General features: G+C 41.0%; 2 protein-coding genes across 4 annotated transcripts in view; one reads left to right on the plus strand and one right to left on the minus strand.

The window, feature by feature from the left end:
• Positions 1–152: 152 nt before the first annotated feature.
• Positions 153–6,498, minus strand: EMC3 (ER membrane protein complex subunit 3). The gene is made up of 8 exons (XM_085316401.1): positions 6,264–6,498; positions 5,923–5,980; positions 4,975–5,068; positions 4,137–4,241; positions 3,358–3,439; positions 3,122–3,201; positions 2,447–2,529; positions 153–397 (listed from the first exon to the last, which is right to left on the minus strand). The coding sequence occupies exons 1-8, from the start codon at positions 6,416–6,418 to the stop codon at positions 269–271; spliced, it is 786 nt and encodes a 261-aa protein (XP_085172527.1). The 5' UTR covers positions 6,419–6,498; the 3' UTR covers positions 153–268.
• Positions 6,499–6,525: 27 nt separating this feature from the next.
• FANCD2 (FA complementation group D2) overlaps positions 6,526–15,822 on the plus strand; it is a 55,639-nt gene continuing 46,342 nt past the window's right edge. The window contains exons 1-7 of one of the 3 annotated variants that reach the window (XM_085316402.1): positions 6,526–6,786; positions 7,481–7,570; positions 8,371–8,505; positions 9,538–9,605; positions 10,462–10,565; positions 11,805–11,868; positions 13,580–13,632. In XM_085316402.1, the coding sequence (XP_085172528.1) occupies positions 7,504–7,570; positions 8,371–8,505; positions 9,538–9,605; positions 10,462–10,565; positions 11,805–11,868; positions 13,580–13,632 (491 nt within the window). In that variant the 5' untranslated portion in view covers positions 6,526–6,786; positions 7,481–7,503. Of the gene's footprint in view, positions 6,787–7,480; positions 7,571–8,370; positions 8,506–9,537; positions 9,606–10,461; positions 10,566–11,804; positions 11,869–13,579; positions 13,633–15,424; positions 15,484–15,822 lie in introns of those variants that run through there. The other 2 variants (XM_085316403.1, XM_085316406.1) reach the window with 2 other exon arrangements.

Raw genomic sequence — 15,822 nt, forward strand, 5'->3', positions numbered from 1 at the left:
TAGAATTTGCACTTTTTGCAAGTCTTTGCTCCATCATACATTTCCCAAAAACAGGAATAAAACTCTTCTGAAGCTAGAAAACTTAAATGATACCCTTTGGCTCAAATGTAGCGTATTCTATCCTGTTGCTCAAATCACTGAAAGACAGGGTCTGAATTTGGTGTTTTTCTTTTATTCTCAGCCTTGCTAAAATACATTATACAGTTATAAGTAACATTTCTTCTCATCAAATGGCTTTTACAAGAATAGACAAAGAATATTCTCAAATTCAGAAGATGGAGGTTTGTAGTTCTTCTTTAAACATGCCTTCAAAATGGAGGTCTTTTGCCATGAGCTCTTCTTCTACATCTTCTAAGGCCCACTGATGATCAGTCAATTCTAAAGCTTCCCATTCCGTCTACATTGAAAATAAACAGAAGGTGGAGAAAAAAAAGCAATGCTGTATTAAAGCAGTTCTCCTTGCTTACTGTGCACTTTAGATATGAACTATGCAAAGCAGTGTTCACGTAAAAAATAACAAGGAAAATGTTTTAGTAAAAATTTGGCAATCCCGTCAGCTCTCTGAAATCAGTATTTCATTCTTGTGTATTAGACAGTTGATTAATAGGAGTATCTCGCAGAAATTAGAAAAGGTTACATATCTGATTTTTGAAAAGCACTCACCTTCTGGAATAATCTATTTCTTGTAGCATAGCTGTCTCTAAAAACACTACTTCAATCAAACCTGTTCCAGAGGGTCAAGAGAAACTTGCTAAAAGCAGTTAAAAGGCCAAAAGTCTTGCAAGACCGATCACAGATGTGACGTGCCCCGTAGACTGTTGGTTCTGCAACCAACAGGCTTCGTACGGCAGCTCCCTAGAGTTGCAGTTTATTTATTTGTTAAGCCAGGTGTTTGCAGAAACCTAAGACCTGAGAATAACAGACTCAGAATTTCATCCTAAGCATGAGAATTAGCCCCAACTGCTCATTTCCACCAACAATGAACACAAGTATCTTCTTCTGCATTCAGTGTTGCTYACAGTGAATATCCCAGAATAAGCTGTACACAGCCTGCAAAATCATTTCATGTAATTCCCATCAAGAGATTTGTATTTCTTGTCCAGAACACATTCATGTAATGCAGATTTTTTTTCCTGCCAGAAGTCATGTATTGGGTATAAGTCCACAGTGGGCTGAATAGCAAAACTCCTCTCGTTAACTAGTACTGCAGAGGAAGTCGAAGAAATGAGATGTGAGAGTGAATGCTACTTGTCAGAATTACACCTCAGTGCTGATGGTTTGTGATAGAGTCACAATTGCTTCACCAGAGCTGCAAATCACAGCTGCTCTCATCATTTGCTGAGTATCTGGCTGGATGATGTTTCCTATGAGGAAACTTCTGAATACATGACTCTGCAGGGGCAGATCATCCTGACTCCGCAAGCAGCAGGTTGTGTGTGGGTAAACGCCTCCTATAGTACATAGAAACTGAGAAACCAGAACCTCCCTGTCATGCATATCCTAAGGTTGTGAAAGATAGCTAAAGAGACAGTCTCCTAAGCAAATGTCTATGGAGACTGCTTATGAAAACTTCTATGGATACAGTCACATCCTGAGCTTTGGGCCTCTAAGCCAGAACTAGTTACTAGGAGTTCTGTAATCACATAGGCAAGTTAGATGATCCGATTCCTTGTGCTTATGCTACAAGCACATGTGCTTGTGCTTAAATTTTCCTCTCTAATTGCTTTGTCTCGCAAAGCAGGGTGACACAGAGACAGCTGAGTTTCTCTCGCTGTTGTGTTTGCTTATTATGGCCTTTTGCTGGCTTGCAAGTTTATGCAATTCAGGAAGAACCTTTACACACTTATTCACCAGCTGAGATCCATTATGTCAGATTTAAATCTGATCACTGACACAGAATGTTTGAGTGCTGTGTTTGTGCTTTTTGCCCTGGTTATACTTTTCCTACCAGCAGCAGAGGCTGTTTTAAGTATTTTGTAGTCGCAGAACTGGGGTTCTTAACCAAAATGAGTTGTCTTTGACCATGGTATTTACAACAGAAGCTAGTTTTTCAACTGAGCTAACTCTTTTGATAGATTTTCTTACCCAAGTTCCATCATATGCCTGCTGGGCTTGTGTTTACCTGTGTTATTCATACAGCTTTAGGAAGTCAGCTTTTATTTTGAAAGTAAATCCCAAGGGAAAGAAAGGGAGCCTTCCTCTGCAAATGCAAAACATGGCACATGAATTTAATTTTTGTGTCAGGAATGACCAAGTAAATTGGGTTTGCTTTAGGTGTCCAGAGCTCTGCCAGACCCAGAGCAATTTCCACATCCCTTATCAGATGCCAGCTTTGATTATAGGAGCAGGTAACCAAGGCAATTCCCTTGCTTGACACGGAGGAGAGGATGAGTTGTGTATAGCATTAGGTTCACAGGAAACAGGAATGAAGGTGGGAATACTGTACCTTGAATGCTTTGTTAGTATCTGCTGGCATGGCCATTGCTGCCCCCGTCATTTGTTCTTGCATCACCCTAGACTGGTCTGCAGCTACAAAAGAGAAACAAGAGAGATTCATTTTTATTTGTCACACTTAAACAGCATTTCTTAGAGCACACCGTTACCGTTCACGTTTCTACCTATAAATTGGAAAGCTGTGGGAACCCACAGATGCAGTACTGATCTGCCAGCATGAGTTCTCAGGAGACATCTTGTTCCCACCCTGACCCCCAGCTAAATTTACATAAAATATGCAAGTAGATAGAAGAAAATATGCTCTTCTACATTCCCCATGATCAAAATCTGTTCTGGTCTGCATCTAGCAATAAGAAATCTTTGCAGCTCTGCTTAAAACTGATCCTTGCTTGAAACACAAGCAAACCTGAGAGCAAAATTTCTGCTTTGACAAGAAGGAAAGAATGAGTTAAATTACCAGGGAAGTTTACTAGCAGTTAGCTAATGGCTGGTGCAAGATTTATGTAATTACTTGTCAAACCTGGCCAGCAGAGAGTAATCTTGTAGAACTAAGAGAGTCTTTCAAGAGTTTCTTGGTTGGAAATCCATAAATCTTTCTCCAAYCTCTTACAGAAGTTCTCCAATGTAAGCAGAAACTAGCTCTTTAACAGATATGACAGTGTCTTACCGTTATCTTGGCCCAGGATGAGAGTATAAATGCTTCTGAGTCCAAACACATTCAGGAAGTACCAGGAAGCAGAGCTCACCCTGATTAAATCAGAACAAGCATTTCAGTTCAAAGGCTGCCTGTGCTGGGACACATGACTTGCGACCTCATTTCAGAAGCATGCACAAGCCATTTGAGGGTTACGAACACTTCCAAAATCTTYCAAATGAACATTCTTACTGAGGACACACACTTACCAAGAGGCATCTAATGTAAGCAGCTCAATTCCTTGCTGCAACATTGGTTTAAAACGCAGTGTCAGAGGAAATGGGACCTTTGCTGCAGAATTTAAAAAAAAGGTTCATTTTCACAAAGTGACACTAAGTAACTGCAGAGCCAGTAAATTCTTTCATTAAATTTGATGTAGATTTAGTGCATACAATAACAAATTATCACATACTTTTAAAAACAGTTTTAATTTCATATTAATTTTAAAAAGACTTTCTGAAACTACTTAAATCAGATGCTCAAATCATCATGGCTATTATTCCAACCACTACAGAGAGCAATGTCTTTTGTTAAGGGAACAATTTTTGCACAAACAGCATGAAGAAAAACAGAAACATGAATTTAAGGAAATATTTTTAATTGGTACTATGTAATACAACCAACTCTCCAGACACATTCAGAAGAAAATCCACTATATCAACTTAAAGTCTAGGCAGTTTTAATAAATTTAAATATCATTTTGGTCACTACAGTGGTTCCCACATATATCAGCTATTTTCTCTGTCCTTGTGTCTGGCATTTTGAAAATAATTTTCCCTCCTTACCTCCTTCCTTACCCGTACCTCTATGGGGTAAACACATGATTGCACTTAATGGAGGGATTTGCAGCAGTGCCTTAAGCTAAATTCATGCTTTCTCCAATTCACTGCTTTTAGGTAGAGGAGCAAACTTCTCTAGCAGCCTGATTCTACAGATCATTGTCAAACACCTAGCAAGATCCATGAGCTTTGTTATTCCAGATGCTTACTTGTGACAAATCCTGAAAATGTCATGTTGATCCAGCCACCAATGAGGATCATGGGCAGAACATTTGTTACATTCCCTTTCATCATATCTGTCAACATGGTAGGATCTGTAATTCAAAGATTTAACATAATGTAGCATTAAAGAGAGACAGGTTTAAAGATAACTTGACTTCACCAAGGAGAGCTGCTTTTAATTAAGAAACTGAATGAGAGATTAACAGTCCTACCCCACTAACTACTTCTTATCCAGTATTTTTCCATTGCTATTCTTTTCCAAAGCATTTTATGAACAGTCAATAAGATGCTGGCTGCTGCCACCAAAAGAGACAGCTCTTGTATCCTCTTCTGCCGTGTCTGATCACGGCCTCTTGTTCTGCCCCATCCCAGAACAGATCTCAAAACCTGCTAGACCCCTCTGCGAGCTGATTTAGCTAGAAAAGCAACAACTAACTGTCTGGCTAATTTTGCTGCCGAGGTCTTTGGCCATGTTAAGGAACACATTAAGCCTGAAGAACTGCTACAACAAAGTGACAAAAGGGTAGGAATGAGAGCAGGACTTTCCATTTCTGGCCACACTGAGATGTTCACCCCATGGTCTCGTGAGATGCTGCAGACAGTTGAAGGGTGAAGTTATACAAAACGATGAAGTGAGCCTATGCAACGCTGCTGAAAGGAGAGATCTTGCACCCCTTTGCTCATCTGCCCTCCTCAAGAACCAGCTGCGCAGTTCTACCTCTTTTCTCACACTCCCTGAACTCTTCACTAAGTTGATTCRCCTTTCTACCCTGGCAGAAAACGATCCTCTTTCTGCCCAATTAGTTTTATGCTACTTTAACATACCTGTCATTGGAGAAGGGGGCACTACCTTCCTCTTTGTTTTCTTAAAAAATCCATCCTCAGGGTTATTAAAGTAGTATTTCCGGGTCAGGAAAGACTGAAAACAAAAAGAGTGAATTCCAGCACACACACACAAACAAAAATTAAATGAGGACTGCCAAAATTCTTACTAAGACGTGTTGACATTTTATGAACTCTTTTATGACATATCCTTCTTTTTTAAAAAGGCACTTCACTGGCCATACATCCTCAAGCTCCTTACCCCATCTTTGAGGTTTCTCTGAATCCTGAGTACTAACTGTTTGCTCTTTGGCTCTCTAAAATTCTTAGAATAATCCATATTGATTACAGACCTTCTAGCACTTTGTACAAAGATCTTATTGGCTCAGTACCACTGCCCATACACAGGGCATTTTCCTTCTCACAAGCCGATTTCCAGAGTTAACAATACATATATTTGGTAGCAACCGAGCCCACGTGAGTGACTGATTTTTAATTCAATGAACATATCCGATGACATTTCAGGACCCTCTTACTCGTCAAGATTGTTACTCTTGTCAAGCTCCTTTGCCATTTGTGTTTGTTGGCAGATACTAAATATGATGCAGACATCAATTTAGGATGTCCTTTAGCTTCCACTAGTCAGCAAGTGGAAGCTAAGTATTGTATCAGAAGTATTGTATCAGAGTAAGGACTCGTGCCACAGTCTTGTATCCAATACTCCTAAGCATACGCTACCACCCCTCCTGCTAGATAGGACACTGAGTTAGACAGCACCTGGCCAGACTGTTTGACCCCACGGGCCAATTCCACTGAAACTGCCTGTCACCTGAGAGAACCCCTAGCAACATAACTATATTAACGCACGTCAGGCTTTTTAATGCATTTCGGAGTTATCGTCTCTCTAAAGCACAGTTATTCACGCAAAGACAACCGCATGCGTCTCTGTACCTGTTTTGGGATGTATTTTCCATTTTCCCTAAGGACTCTGCTCCGAATTAGGACTTGGCTGGAAAAAAATAAACAAAAATCGGTATTAAGAGTACGCGGCTAGACGAGTGCAGGGGCCGCCGCAACCCGGCCTTGGGCTTGGCGACGGGCAGGAACGCGCTGGGTCACGACGGAGTGGGACAGAAACCCCGACGGAAAGGGCCTTGCGCGAGCGTGGCGAGGCGCTGGCAAATCCTAATGGTCGCGGCAGCGCCTCGCGCTTGCGGGAGGCCGGGGGGGAGGGGGCAGGCCCGGGCGAGGCCGGGCCGGGCCGGGCCGGGCCGGGCCAGGGCGGCCCTGACCTGTCGGACACCTGCTCCTGCGTGAGCCTCTTGTCGCTCTGCAGCAGGATGGACACGTAGTGCCGGATCATGCCCACGAAGAAGGTGATGAACACGATGGGCAGCACCACCCACAGCCGGATGTTGGAATCCAGCAGCAGCTCCGGCTCGCTCATCCTGCCGCCGCTACCGGCACGGGCAGCGCTCGCAGCGGGGCCGCCGCCACCGCTGGCCCCGGCTCCGCTTCCGGGCCGAGCGCTTCCGCCGGCGGCGGAAAGGCGTCAGCGCGCGCCGGGAGCCGCCTGGGCGCGAAACTTGAGCGGCGGCGGCGGGTAGAGAGGGGCGCGGGGGTCGGCGCCGGCCCTCGCGGCCTGCCCGAGCTCTCCCTCCCCGCCTCGGCTCTCCTGCGCGGCGCCGCCGCTCCCAGCGCTTCAGTTTCCAGGCGTTTGCCCRCCTGACGCCGATCGCTCGTCCGGCCTGAAGGTGGTAGCTCAGCTCCAGAAGATCTCCTAGGGGCTCCTCACGCTTTTCCTGAAGTCTTCCGGTATTTTCTTCCGTAGCGATATTTTATGTAAAATAAAAACGCTTTCCCGGCCTCTGCCAAGTAGCCACAACTGAGCATGAGACGATCAAATGCCTTCGCTTTTTTTTTTCCTTTTTAAATTTTAAACGCGGAGGCAGGATTTTTTTTCCTTCTTATTATTTTTTTTTCTAATGCTGTCACCCACCAAATGGGTGGCATGGAGGGGATTGATAGAGGTTTGTGCTGGCAGAAATTATCTTGCTGGTGTAAAGGGTTACAAACACTAGCAAGGTCAGCTGCCCTGCGTAAGCTTGTGAGTAATAAGTTGCTAAATCCTCGTAGCTTTTGGGCATGAGGAGATGATCGCAGATTTAGCCCCGGGATGCAATTTCAGATCTTCTCTTTAGTTTAACTTACTCTTTAATTTGCCAGGCATCTGGAAGAAATGTAGAGCCTGGTTTTATGAGGAATGGAGTTTTTCTAAAAACTGATATGTTGTGCTATTTAAATACAACCCGKTCCAAAATCTCAATCTGTACAGCAGAAAAATGTGATGTGATACCGATTAACCAGGCAATCCGGCTTCYTTTGAGCAATTTCTATTTCTAGAGCCTTTCTCTTTGTTATTCACTGCTTTACTGTAGAATTGTTTTAAAAATTCTGAATTAAAGACATATCTCTTTTGCTCACTTGCCTTTTTTCTGCATTTTTATAGGCAAGAGCAAAGATTTTGTCACCATGGTTTCAAAAAGGAAATTGTCAAAATCTGATGCTCCGGGAGAGAATTCAAAGACAGACTTGCCAAGTAGGTACTAAGGTATAACCTTGCTAGAACTGGAAACCCTATGTTAAAGGCAGTGGTTCCCACRCAGGAAATAGGCCAAACTGGCAATTTTGATGTTACTAGCTGCATGTAATGATGCTGTTGATGTTTAAATGCTGACTTTTTATACATAATATATAAAATAACAGCACTGGAAATGGTATCATATTTTTTTTTAGTCCCTCTGTTCTTACACATTTGATCAGTGATTATCATCTTGAGCATCAGTGCCTTTGGAGTCAACAGATTAAACTGTTTGATCAAAGCTGTTATCAATAAAAGAAACCAAAATAGCCTCTCTGCAAAGCTGGAYGGGAAGAGATTTCTTTTTTCGTTTTGAAAAATGGTTGGATACCTAAGAGATAGGTCTGGTACCAGAATCTAGATCAGATCTGTGGTCTTCAGGCTAGAGGAAAATGTACTTCACAGTTCACAATATATTAATGGATATATCTCACTCAAGAGTTAGCTGCTGAAAGTAAGGTATATCTTAACTTTCACTGGCTATAAATGGATCACTAAGAGGAATGAATAGGAAATATTCCTTTGCAGTGTTTTGCTGCATGGGTAGATGCCTTATAGGATCTATACTTCGGCACTGAAGTCAGCAAATGACTGCTGTCAAATAGAACCTTGTAATGCAGTTTGGTCTGGTCCCATTAAGTGAAATCCTATGTTCCTGTAATTTCCTAGGAGATTCATATAAATTACTAATTCAAAATTAAAGATCCTCGCTATCTTTATTGTAGAATACTTTGATGTGGTATGTCTTATATTCTCAGAAACAAAGAAGTCACGGCTCTCTGATCAGGAAGAGGCGTCTGTCCGAAATGGAGTAGAGAATGATGGAGTCTTTGAAGAGCTCCTTAAAACATCAGGAATTATACTGAGAGCTGGGGAGGGGCAGAATGAAATAGGTATGGATTTAATAATTATTCTCTCTTGTATCTGAAAGCTGCAAAGATGACCATTATGAAGTAAAGATGCATTTTACTTGCAGAATAAAAATGCTTGAGCCAGCTTGTTCTAAAATTCAATCAAACCTTCTTCTGGCCTCTTACTTGTAAGTGCCCAGTTCCTGCGTAATCCAATGCATCACCTAAACTCATTAGACCACCAGCTCCACTTGCTTTTTGGGAATATATATGACAAGTCAGAAGACTGATGAAAGACTGGAAAGTGTATGGAATAGATTAGACTGCATGGGTGATTACAATATTACCTTTTATTTGTTAGTCAGAACAAAATGGAAGAGAGAAGAATTTTCTTTTTTGCTATTGCTTGGTTGAGCTACAGAGGCACTGAAACACAAAAGCCAACATGTCGTGTTGCCTCTTTAGTAGTTGGATAAGATACCTGTTTTAATATAGCTGGTTCATCTTTGTTGTGGACTAAGCAGCCAAAAGTTTAATTGCCACACAGGGCTCCACAATCCAGCTCTGTGGTAACAGCAAGGCTGTAATGCCTCAGCAGTGCCTCCCAGTATTGGCAGCAGTGGAGTCTGTGCAGAAAAAGACTTCTTTAGGATGGCAGGGATGCTACAGTATGTGACTTCTTTGTAGTGACAAAACCAGTTTTGCTGGAAGGTGGCTACTGTGTCATGTCAGGCAAATTGATCTTTGGGTATGTATGAGTTGTACATGTGACAAAAATCATGTTGTACTCCTCTGCTTAGGTCCTTGTTCCGACTTCTTCARTAGATTTGCCTGTATCTGCCAAAATCTGTAGGAGTTAGTGTATCAAGCTGGGCCTTGTTTAATGCTGTCAGCCTCAGCTCTCATAAGAATGGCAGTATCGTTCGGGCTTTTGCCAAGTGGGCATGTTGATAGAGCAAATGCAGAAACATCGGTGGGTGGGCTTGAGAGCTAGTCCTTAGTGTAACTGTTATGATGTTGTATGACTAAAATGTGTGCCTGGTTCCTTACTTTCTTTTTAAACTTTCTCCTTAGCTGTAGATCAAACGGCTTTTCAAAAGAAGCTCTGCCTGGCCCTGAAGAAGCACCTTGCCTACCCACACGTATGTAATAGACTATGTTTTGACAGGAGCCAGCTTTAAAAACAGCTGTGTAGCAAAAGTGCAGATGTGGCTGCCTGTCCCTGACCTGAACAAATTTATACAACTCTGTAGCTTATTCTCAGATTTCTGTGGTCCAGCCTCACTAGTTTGCCTAACCTTGCATTCCCAGCCCTTTGATCCCGTTGTTCTACTGTGTCCGTCTCTTCTGAGCTGCTACATCTGAATAGTCAGACATGAAAAGAGATGAGCAGCCTATGCTATTTGGTGTTCATGCTCCAGGACTGGTTTTGTGCAATTCCAGGAGCAAATGCTGCACTTCTGCCAATGGACTCTTGTTTGATCACAGTGACAATGTAATTCAATAGACAGACTCTTAGGGGAGAGAAATGCCTTGCTTAACTTCTTAATGAAAGTTATGGTTAGTTTTTTGTTAGCTGGATGCTAACAGTATTTGCATTACTGCAGCATGGTGCTCCTCTCCAGTCAACAAAGCCAATGTAAAAATCCTGAGGCTAGTGATTTGAAGGGTAATGTTTTTTGGATGTACCTCTTGACACATTAAATGTTGCAGTCTTGACTGAATAGGAAGAAGACACTTGTGGCAAAACCCTTTTAAGTCAAAGTAAAATGTGAGATTCTTTCTTCAGAATTACTGTGCAGAGCAACCAGCATTTCCTTTTGGAAATGGCTTAGATCAGACATCACAGTTTTTGTTTGCCTGCAGCTCCCTGGCTAGCCACTCCCTGTTCCTGTCCTCCTCCCTGTTCTCATCATCCAGTCATGCAGAGCATCCCAAAAGGCGGCAGTTGATCAGTACTTCTTTTCAGGCAGTGGATAACTTCTCTGTTCTTTGCAGGTTGTGCAGGAATTTGTCAGTGGCTTGGAATCTCACATTAAGGACAGAAATCAGTTCAAGAACTGTCTCTTGCCATGCGCTCCCACAAGGAATGAGGGGTCGAGGTTAGAGATGATGCATTTTGTCCTTCCCTTCGGTCAGAACCCATCTCTACTGGAATATTGTGTAATGTTGAACAGAGAGGAGGGAGAGGCCACAGCTCCAGCTGATGCATAACAAGAGTTATTTGTTTTTCAAAAAAGTGGCTAGTGTAATACATTGTGATTAAATAGCAGGAAGCTTAAAGTGGTAAGTCTTTTAATTTACTAGAGGCCTATGGGCAGCTTGGGCCCCATAGCAGCTGAATAGCAAAATCTACATGGAAGAAAATCAACAAGGCTGGTGTAGGTCAATTGTTTAGAAAACGTTTCCAGGAGATACAGGTTAAGATACAGCTTAACCACAGAAACTTTTGTATTTCCAGCTCACACTAACCTTGCAGGGGGTAAAATGGTTTAAAGATAAAGTGTTTTTCTTTTTAATTTTTTTTTGTGCGTCCATAGTTACTGTACTCCTCTACTATAGCTTAGGCTAGATAGCTCAGGAATTTCTCTTGTTCAATAAAATGGTTTAGGAATCCCTGATTATGGAGTTCAATTGCCTGAGACACTGGTGGCTGARTATGAACTGTTTGGCCCTCTTCCAGTTATTTCCTCTTTCTGTGGCCGGTAATGTGGCTATGAGCTTCATAATGGAGCTGTCAGTTGCTTTTCACCAGGCCAAAGTATACTGAACAAATGATACTGTCTTTCTTTCTCACAGCTGCAGCACTGTGCCCAGGTCTTCAGTTTCATTAGGAAAAGGCAGACTGTCATTCTTTGCTGATGCCTATGGGAAAACTTCCTCTCTCCTATACAACTGCCTAATTCTGGGCAAAGGCAGCTGAAACCTTCAGCTTGGTTTGACACTGGGTCAGAAATCTTCAACCAGCATATAAAGTCTTTTGTTTAATGCTTCTAATTTATAAGTTTTCACACATTTTAGAACATTTGACATTCTCACACAGAATTAATTAAAGAGGCAGTTAGTATTGAAAAATGTTARATCTTAGGCATTTATTTTTCTATTTCACTTCTAAGAGAATTTGGTGCTTAGAAGTCCTGGAAATGCCGTTATGCCTTGCAGTTATGTAGTAATGACCRTTTACTAACTCTCCTATGTACTATTACCTCTTGGGCTTGGGAATGGTTTTGTTATATAAAGGAAGTCATTKTAAGTAGATTAAAGAAAAACAATAATGAAAAGAATACAGTCTCTTCTCATCATRTGTTTTTATTACAATAGCAGAATATTTTATCTTGCAGGATTCTGGTGCACTCATATTGTGAAAGCCTCATTAAACTGCTTCTTGGAATTGATATCTTACAGGTATGGACACCTTAGTTTGCTCTTTAGAGTGGTGTTGATTTGTTTAGGGGTTTTTGCAGGATTCTTTTACAGTAGAGGACTAATAGAACAGGTTGTGAGGCAGATGAGGCTTTATCTGGAGTAATGTTTCTTAGTTTCTTGTTTTGTAGAGACAAAAATATACTCAGGGCCTGAAGCACACACTGTTCAAGGGGAGACAGAGGGAACTGATTCTGAGCTGTTTATTTGGTATGAAGAGGAGATTTTGCTGTCTTCACTATCTAGTTTCATGGTGTAAAGAAAACAGAGCCAGACTCTTCTAAAAGGTGAACAGGAACAAGATGAAAGGTGACAGCACAGGTTGTAATACAGGAAATTCTGATAGGATATAAGCACTTTCACTGTGGGGAATGCTTTCCTGAAGTGCTGGAACAGATTATCTAGAGAGGTGATGGAAACGCCATTCTTGGAGGAATTTAAAACTTGGAGGAATTTAAAAATAGACAAGACCCTAAGCAACCTGATCTAACCTTGATAGTTAACTCTCAAGTTAGCTATCCTGCTTTGGGCAGGAGGTTGGAAGGGATATCACCAAAGTTTCCTTCCAATCTAAATTTTTTTATGATTAAATTACACCCTGAATGAGGGCCTACATGGAGCCCATGCATGTRAAAGGGCGGAGACCCTGCCAGGGCTTTCTTGGGTATAGTAGGGAGACAACCCTTTAAGGTTTAAGAGAACCCTTAAAACAGTGGTTGTCTCTTCCTGTTGCTGTTATCACTACTGGAAGATGTGGAAAGGGGAAAGGACAGTAGGCCCTTCCTTCTCTCCACTTCCTTTGCCTCRTCTTGGGGCTCTAGAATAAGCCAAGGAAGACAAAAAGGAGCGCAKAGACTGGTCCTTGCACAAGAAACATAAGAGCAGTAAGAAGATTCACAGTCTTTTATTCACCCCCATCTGTCTCTTTCCCTTGCCTCTTCCCAAGTGTTGTGGCTCAAAAGACAGCCATATCCAGTTCTATAATGCAGCTGAAGATCCTCTTCTCCTGACTTTCCTGGCAATTGGTACATATTCCCCCTAAAAGAACCGTAAAGGTGAAGCAAAATGCAATGTAATAGTTCTTAAATATTACGTTTTTGTTGCAAAGCATTGCTGGCAAGAACAAGTTCTGCTAAGTTGTATAAAAATTACATCATGGTGTATCTGGAGCTTGTGGATATCAAGCTTGTGGATTTAAATCCTCTTGTAATTAAAATGTTTTAAAAGTTCTTGCCTTAAATACGTATTTTTAAATTGCATTTGAGCCAGGATAAAGGGGAAATCAGAACTTAAAAGAGAAAGGCAAGAGTGTGTGGACGTTGTCTTCAGATTTATCTAAAGCTGATGCTTTGGATTTCTGGGTGGTGAAGAACAACTCACKGGGTTTGAAGAGCAGTGTTTTGTTTGGCCTAGAGTAAGTCCTGCCCAAATGATTTGCTTGTATTAGGTTATGTGGCTAGTTCATATCACTCTCACCAGTTGTTTTCAGTTTGTGGGCTCTGTACTTGCTTTCCAGCATTAGGGAAAAGATTGTTTATACAGGAAATACTTTTATTTGTGCTTTTGAGTCTCTTACTCTCTATGCACRTTTCACCTATTGTGACAGGCTAGTTCTGATGGCGGAGTTCTGAGCAATCCCACAGCACAAGTAATAAATCATCATCCTAATGTTGTCTTTCTGCCTTTCCTCTAGCCTGCTGTTGTAACACTGCTGTTGGAAAAGATCCCTGAATTCTTTTTTGACATGTGAGTATGGCCTGTCTTCTCCCTATCTTGAAATGAAATTTCTGTTGAACAGTTGCCAGCAGTTCTAAGTTTACCTATTACTTCAAGTTTACCTAAATGGATGTTTGTTTGTGGGTTTTTTTTCCATCATATATGTATACACTTATTTGCATGGTACTCTGTCTTTACAATTGGGATGCATATATCAGAAAATAAATTAATGGAAGCTGAAATGCAGTAATATCTCATGATTCATTGTCTTTTTTAGCTACTGATGYGAACTTTTTAAGTATTTCAGCAGAAGGACTGCAAAGTGTTTGAGTTTCAAAAAGATCAAAATAGCTGGTGCAGTTTTAGGAGACCAGTAGACACAAACAGATCTCYTTTTAAAAATGCAGATTGTGTTCAAGCAAGGAAAATAGAAAATGTATCCATTGTTTGTTAAATGTAGGACAGCATAGCAGAGATTTTGAGGCATGACATAGAAAGGACTTAGAACATGAAGCTGTTTTTCGATTTCTGCAGAGGCAGAAAACTGGGTACACAGTTAGTAGAGCAGATCAAGGGATAGAAAGAAGCCGAGGCTGTTCCTGGTACAATATTTGTTTCAGTGCCCAGTACCAAGCCAGGATGCAAATGCTGTTCATAGAAGTTGAGTCTGAGAAATTGTCTCACATTGAAATCTCATCAGAGGAGGGTTTAACACAAACAGATGATAACAAGGACTGAATTGTTTTCACCCAAAAGTTCAAAGCATCTTGGATATAAAATAAGCTGTTCATTGTGCTGCAAACCCTTAAATAAATCTTAGAAATGGATGTCTCTTATCAAGCTGTCAGAAGAGTGAAGCTTTTTCTATGTATTAATGACCAGTTAAAAAAAATGGAAACAGTAAAATAGAAATAAACAGTCCATTTTGCACTTGAAGGGAGTTGTCAGGATGGTCCCATGGAGATCTGGGTTGTTCAACATATTCATAAATGGAAAAGGAAATGAGAAGTGAGGTAACAATTTATGGTGATAAATTTCCAGGAGAGTCTAGTCTGAAACTAATTGTGAAGAGTTTTCCAGTTCCTTCAACTTTAACTCTCTCTGTGACCTGCCTACTTTTCCTACATTTTTTTTTTTTTTTTTGGTCTGACAGTGGGTCAAGAAACAACATTCATTTTGGCTAGCCTGCAACTACCCATGCACTGACTGGCCAAGTTCAATCAAATCTGACATAAAAAATGTAGAGTCCTGAAAGTGACATGATTGGAGAGATGACTGGAGAAAGTGATATGACTGGAGATGTCTGGAGAGATGAAATTCAAATTATTGTAGAAAAAGTAGGGAGAAYTCAGTTTGTTTATGCTGTTTGGCAGCAACCAGTTCACTAAACRTATATATGCTTATAGGCTCGTGTCCAAAAGTTACTGAAGAGGGAGGACAGCTTAGATAGTGCAGCTGCGTAAACCCTGTTTTCTTAGAAAAACAGACTAAAAATAACCTGGAGTATATAAACACAACGATCAATTCTATTTTAGGTGTTATCACTGAGGAAAGCCATCTTGGATGAGTGTTTCTTTTTGTTTCTTAWTTTTAATATCAATTCTATGTTTAACAGTAGTCAAAACAACAAGCGGAGCATTAGGGAAGGAATTAAGAACAAAATGGAAAACATCATGCCACTGTAAATGCATGGTATGACCATGTTTTGAATGTTATACACAATTATGGTCAGACTGAGGAAAAAAATATAGTAGGACAGTGTCCATGTAAGGAAAGAAAATTATTCTTAAAAAAAAAGGGGGGGGGGAATTCTTCTACTTGCTGAGGAGATAACTGGCAGAGGGATGATAGTGTCAGTAAAAGCAAAACAGATTTCAAAAGGTAATTGAGGAAAATTTAACCACTATTTCTAACTGTGGGAGGCAGTGAATTTAAAATAAAAAAGTGGAAGTGTTTTTTCATGTATTACATAGTCAACTGGTATAGCCAGGTCACTCTACATGCTTTTCTTTTTGTGCTGTAACTTAGAAAATAGCTGGTGAAAGGGTATTGAAGCATATTGATAGTATCCCTGCTTTGTATATGTAGCATGGAAGMGTAGGGTTCTTTCTGCATGGTGCTAAAATTTGTAGGGGTCTTAGTGGCATTTTTGTAATGTGTTTTTGAAMGTTGGTTTACTTGAATCTCATGRWCTTACCAGCARCRAAGCTTTTAGGTCTG

Source organism: Rhea americana, unplaced genomic scaffold, assembly GCF_003343005.1.
Source record: "Rhea americana isolate MKP2758 unplaced genomic scaffold, rheAme1 scaffold_469, whole genome shotgun sequence".
Lineage (NCBI taxonomy): Eukaryota > Metazoa > Chordata > Aves > Rheiformes > Rheidae > Rhea > Rhea americana.

What these genes read in the sequence shown, in the direction of transcription:
- EMC3 (XM_085316401.1), bottom strand. Translation starts at nt 6,418, where the DNA reads ATGAGCGAGCCGGAGCTGCTGCTGGATTCCAACATCCGGCTGTGGGTG. An exon ending in GAAAATACATCCCAAAACAG is followed by an intron (nt 5,069 to 5,922) that starts GTACAGAGACGC and finishes TTTTGTTTTCAG; the next exon opens with TCTTTCCTGACCCGGAAATA. An exon ending in CATCCTGGGCCAAGATAACG is followed by an intron (nt 2,530 to 3,121) that starts GTAAGACACTGT and finishes TCTCTTTTGTAG; the next exon opens with CTGCAGACCAGTCTAGGGTG.